The sequence below is a fragment of the Sardina pilchardus genome, chromosome 21 (assembly GCF_963854185.1).
Source record: "Sardina pilchardus chromosome 21, fSarPil1.1, whole genome shotgun sequence".
NCBI classification, from domain to species: domain Eukaryota; kingdom Metazoa; phylum Chordata; class Actinopteri; order Clupeiformes; family Clupeidae; genus Sardina; species Sardina pilchardus.
In genome coordinates, this window is record NC_085014.1 from 10,154,968 (window position 1) to 10,159,967 (window position 5,000).

The 5,000-nt window shown below is 44.8% G+C and overlaps 1 protein-coding gene across 1 annotated transcript in view; it reads left to right on the top strand.

Moving 5' to 3' along the window:
• LOC134068481 (teneurin-1-like) overlaps positions 1-5,000 on the top strand; it is a 263,996-nt gene that overhangs the window by 80,391 nt on the left and 178,605 nt on the right. The window contains exon 7 of the mRNA XM_062524127.1: positions 1,915-2,061. Within this exon, the coding sequence (XP_062380111.1) occupies positions 1,915-2,061 (147 nt within the window). The remainder of the gene's footprint in view (positions 1-1,914; positions 2,062-5,000) is intronic.

Below are 5,000 nucleotides of genomic sequence, written 5' to 3' on the forward strand. Positions count from 1 at the left end.
GGTCCCTGTGTGTCAGGGTCATATATAGGTTAATAACACACACACACACACACAGAGAGAGAGAGAGAGAGAGCGAGACAGAGACAGAGACAGAGACACACACACAGTCAGATAGAGACTTAAGTCTCAGGCAAGAGTGGTGTGACTTTCTACTTCTTCCTCTCCTTCTTCTCTCTGCAAAAGTACCTTTTCCCATTTTTCCGCCACAGTTCTAATTACTGAAGACAAATAAACCATCAGAGGATAGCGGTGGCGCCGCGCGGCCCAGGAGTGTGCACCACGGCTCGCGTGGCTTTGCGACATTCCCCCTCCCCCTCCCCATCCCCGCTCCTCCCCACTCCGCTTATCCCCGCAGATTTCCGTCGTACAGTAGCGCACACTAACGTCTCCCGCGCATCGTCTCTCCCCTTTTCCTACTGCGAAAAAAAAGGGCCGCTCGAAAAAAGGAAGGAAGAAAAAAAAAAGTCCGTACCAATTCTCCGAGCTCATCACACATTTACCATATTTTCAAAGAAAGATAATTTTTCACTACTGAAGTTTAAAAGCAGATGCAAATTGGTTTGAACTACTTTGAGTTTTTAATTAGGTATTCCTCTTCTGCTGGGACCTGGGTGTCTGCATCTCTTAGCAGGCTTTTGTGCTGGCGCGCTGGTGTCACATGTGCTTGCTGCAGACAGGAGAAAGACATTTTAAAGGCTTTGATGTGCTCAGGAAGCCTCATCTTGATCTAAATACAAGGCTAATATGCTGCAGCATTGTCCGCCTGTCTCAAACTCCACACGGCCTCGCAAATAGTTTCAGCTCACTTTCCATTTCTGCAGCTAACTTTGCTTTTAGTGGCAGGGGAAATTACTTTAATGGAGGATAGGGAGTGTAATGAAATCACGATCATTATTAGTGTAGTATTGTTTTACTATTATTGTACTTACCCTTATGAGTAGTAGCAGCAGCGGAAGTCGTAACAGTAGCAATTCATGTAGCACTATTATTGTGAGTAGTTGTTTTTATTTACGTCATAGTATTTTATATTCATCCCTTGACAACCAGTCATCTCAACTGTAAGCTTGAGTTCCCCCTTGATTTTGTAGGACGCAGTCTAATTGATTGATAGCTAACCACAAGGCTCCGTTCCATTTCCTCAATGAACACCTACAGTACAGTAGAGCTTATCAGCCGTGTCAGAGACAAAGCACTGCTCTTTGAGGTAGCAAGCGCTTATCACTATTATTTTAATTACGGAATTTCCTTGATTGTTCTGGTCGTAAACATGTTTTTTTTTTTTCTTCCCCCTTTTGTAAATGAGGAGTGCTTCACAAGCTCTTTGTTGTTTGAAAGGTCCGTATGGATTTGGACTTCATAGCTGCTTTGAGCGGATCATTAGGCATGTCTGAAAGACAGCGTTAACTGTTAAATGTGCGCTCAGGGTCAACCTCAGAAGATCTCGCTTAATTGCCTGTCTCTGTTTTAGCACAGTCTAATAAGCATATCATCTGTGTGAGGTATTTGAAAAAAAAAAAAAAAAGATTTGAAAGAAGTGAATAAATAAATAAATAAATAGTTGAAACAAGCTCTGCTGTCTTGTCACCCGGTCTGCTGTCGTGTACTGTATGTCGTAATGCATACAGTATGTAGTGATGTAGTTTGTGTGTCTGGTTCATGCATATGTAGAACCATACTGTCCATGTACATACATATGTATGTACAGTGTGTCTATGGGGGCCTGTAGTGTAGTGCTCTTTGGAGACTACATACTCTGTGAAGATATATTTATGCATTTTTGACCCATTTTCTAACCTAAACTACCTGGTTTGTGTGTCTCTCTCTGTGTGTGTGTGTGTGTGTGTGTGTGTGTGTGTGTGTGTGTGTGTGTGTGTGTGTGCGCGCGCGCTTGTTTCCACTCTCCTCTCCGTATAGCGGTGCACTTGTTCGGTCTGACCTGGCACCTGCGCCCCGCCGACCCGCAGCTGTACGAGAACGGCGTGAGCAAGCTGAACCGGCCGCCGGACGCCAGCCTGGCCACTCTCCCCCCTCTGGAGGGCCTCGGCCCGGACAAGAGCCCCCGCGGGAAAGGAGGTAAGCCACGCTCACGCCTGGGGGGGGCAAGCAGCCGAAAAGGGCTTCACTCCACAGCACCACAGCAGCGCCTGCTAGTTAGTGTTTTGGCAAAGCAGACTAAAGATAAGAGTGTTTTTCATTACACCCAGCAGTGTGTTGTTGGTTAGACAACAATCATGGTGAATGAATGAAGTGCATGCCATGTGGTGCAAAAAGTTTGATTTTGATAATGCTATATGTTTTGGTTGCAGTGCTTCATTTTGCTGGGTAGATTGATCAAAATTGTGTTTTAGCAATTGGAAAAATTTGTAGTTGGATGGAAGCGAGATGCACTCGACATGTTTCAGACAAACCAAATCACCTCAAATCAAATGAATCTTGTACAGTACTTGTACAGCACATGTTGTGCAGTGTTAGAGTACAAGTTGCTTTCCAATGTAAATGGATGTACTGTATGTAAAGAAAATATAAGAAGATACACACTTGCATACATGTTTTGAGCATCTGAAATGCAGTGGCTCTATACTGGTTTTCTATGCCAAAAACATGTCTGTGTATTTGACATATTCAATAAGAAAAACTATGTACCGGTATCCATGTTTCCCATCTCTGCCATTTAGATGGCAGAAGATTGACAAGATTCTCTGGGATTTTTTATTGGTTTAAAAAAAGACATCAGTAGAGCACTTTGCAAGAAGGGGTCTGCAGAGCTGGAAACCGACATGAAGCTGTGAAAGCTGTGGGTTCTAACAGTTCTTCAAAGAGCCGTGTACCATTCATCAGAAGGTTCCTTTGGGGACCTTGAACATTCTGTTTGCATCATAGAGACTGTATATATTATAGCGTCTATGGTTTGCATAAAAGGGAAAGAATTCCTTCAGAGACATTCACCTGACCCTCTATCAAGATACAAGGCATTTGGCACGTCAAATCAGATGTCATGCCTGTCATGTCTCCTTACCCATGTTCTTCCACCAATATCAGTAATCAGCATGACAGCTCTGATGTTTTATGCTGTGGCAGCTCGTTAAGTCATTACATGGCCAGTGATACTATTTGACATTAAAAGTGGTTTCATGATTACACGCTAGCATGTTACTGATACTGACATATTATGTGGGTAGACACCAGTTGTCATAGCCACTTATGACAGGAGAGAGTGTCTTCTTTGACAGGTCTGGAACATGGTCATGCCTGTAGCTTGTCATGTCCAAGTAGTATGATGTAATCTAGTTCTTTTTCATTCTAGCTGAGAGGAAGGTCACTCTCTATGTCTCCAAGGGCTAGACTATCACGTTTGAGATGCTGCTTGCAGCTGTGAATGTTCACTGTTGATAAGAGAGGGCCCTACATCTATATTTTTCTATATTTTGTATTTTATTTATTTTTTCCCCCACCTTTGTTGTTTGCGTAAGAGCACCGAACGACAGCCTGAGAACAGTTTTGATTCGCTTTTTCCTCTCCAATCTCGCTCGCATTGAGCTCGGCCGGCGTTTGATCAGCCAACGTATGATTTCCCAGCCGCCGAAACACACGCTCGGGCCCGTCATCGGTCTCCGACGCGCGGACGGGCATAATGTGTCTCATTTTATCTCCACTCGCCGTCACACAGCCACATTAGAAGTGGTAGACGAGGAGGGGATGGAGGGGGTGGGGGGGTGGAGATAACACCCACTGTCTCTTTCCTCTTTTCAAATGATGCCTTAAAAGACCATTTTTATGACGCCCAATTCTCCGCTGACATCCGGAGTGAAATGAATATATCTCATCCAGCCTGGCATCCAGACGTCAGTGGGTTTCAATTATCACTCTCCACAAGTCTCCTGCTGTGTGTGTGTGTGTGTGTGTGTGTGTGTGTGTGTGTGTGTGTGTGTGTGTGTGTGTGTGTGTGTGTGTGTGTGTGTGTGTGTGTGTGTGTGTGTGTGTCTGTGTGTGTGTGTGTGTGTGTGTGTGTGTGTGTGTGTGTCTGTGTGTGTGTGTGTGTGTGTGTGTGTGTGTGTGTGTGTGTGTGTGTGTGTGTGTGTGTGTGTGTGTGTGTGTGTGTATGTGTGTGTGTGTGTGTGTGTGTGTGTGTGTGTGTGTGTGAGCAAGAGAGGGAGTGAGAGAGAGTGTGTGCATTGCAGATATATATGCATATACTGTACGTATATATGTACAGCCTATGTGTGTGTACTGTGAGATATTATATGAGATTCAGCCATTCAGTCGGCAGTCGTATGTATCAGATACCAGCAATGTTTGCACAGATTTATTTAGTCACTGCCTTTGTTTTCATTGTCGCTCAGTCGCCGCCTTGAAGACTTATGTTTCTTGCCAGTGATGATCAGTGTTGGCCAGATTTGAAAAGTTACTTTCATCTGTGACTGCTCGGCGCAAAGAGGAGAAAGCAGAAGAACAATGTTATTATTAGACATTTGGAGATTCATTTCACTGGGCTCCTAACAAATTCAGCGTCTCATCTATTAGATTAAGGCACTCTCTCTCTCTCCCTCTCTCTCTCTCTCCTCTCTCTCTCTCTCTCTCTCTCTCTCTCTCTCTCTCTCTCTCTCCCCCGTGCTCTGTAACCGGGCCAGTGATGAATATTGTATTAGGACGGAGCACTTTAAAATCAGGAGATCGCACCGGAAATGATTACAAATTCATTAGGACGTTAGTGTAATTGCTTAATCTTGTTACCATTTACTTTGCGTGCCTAGAATGTAGCAGCTTGAGGAGCGACGGAAGGAGCTTGCGCAGCCGTCTGCCAGGCAGCCGTGACAGCCTCAGTCGGGGTTTCACATCTCGCGGAGAATAAAAACTCCCAGAATGCCGTTCTGTTCCGTTCAGGCTCAAGCTCAATTCACAGTCAGAATGCGCAGAGAGACTGAGAGAGAGAGTGTGACAGAGAGAGAGAGAGAGAAAGAGAGACTGAGAGCAAGAGAGAGCGAGGGAGAGAGCGAGAAAAG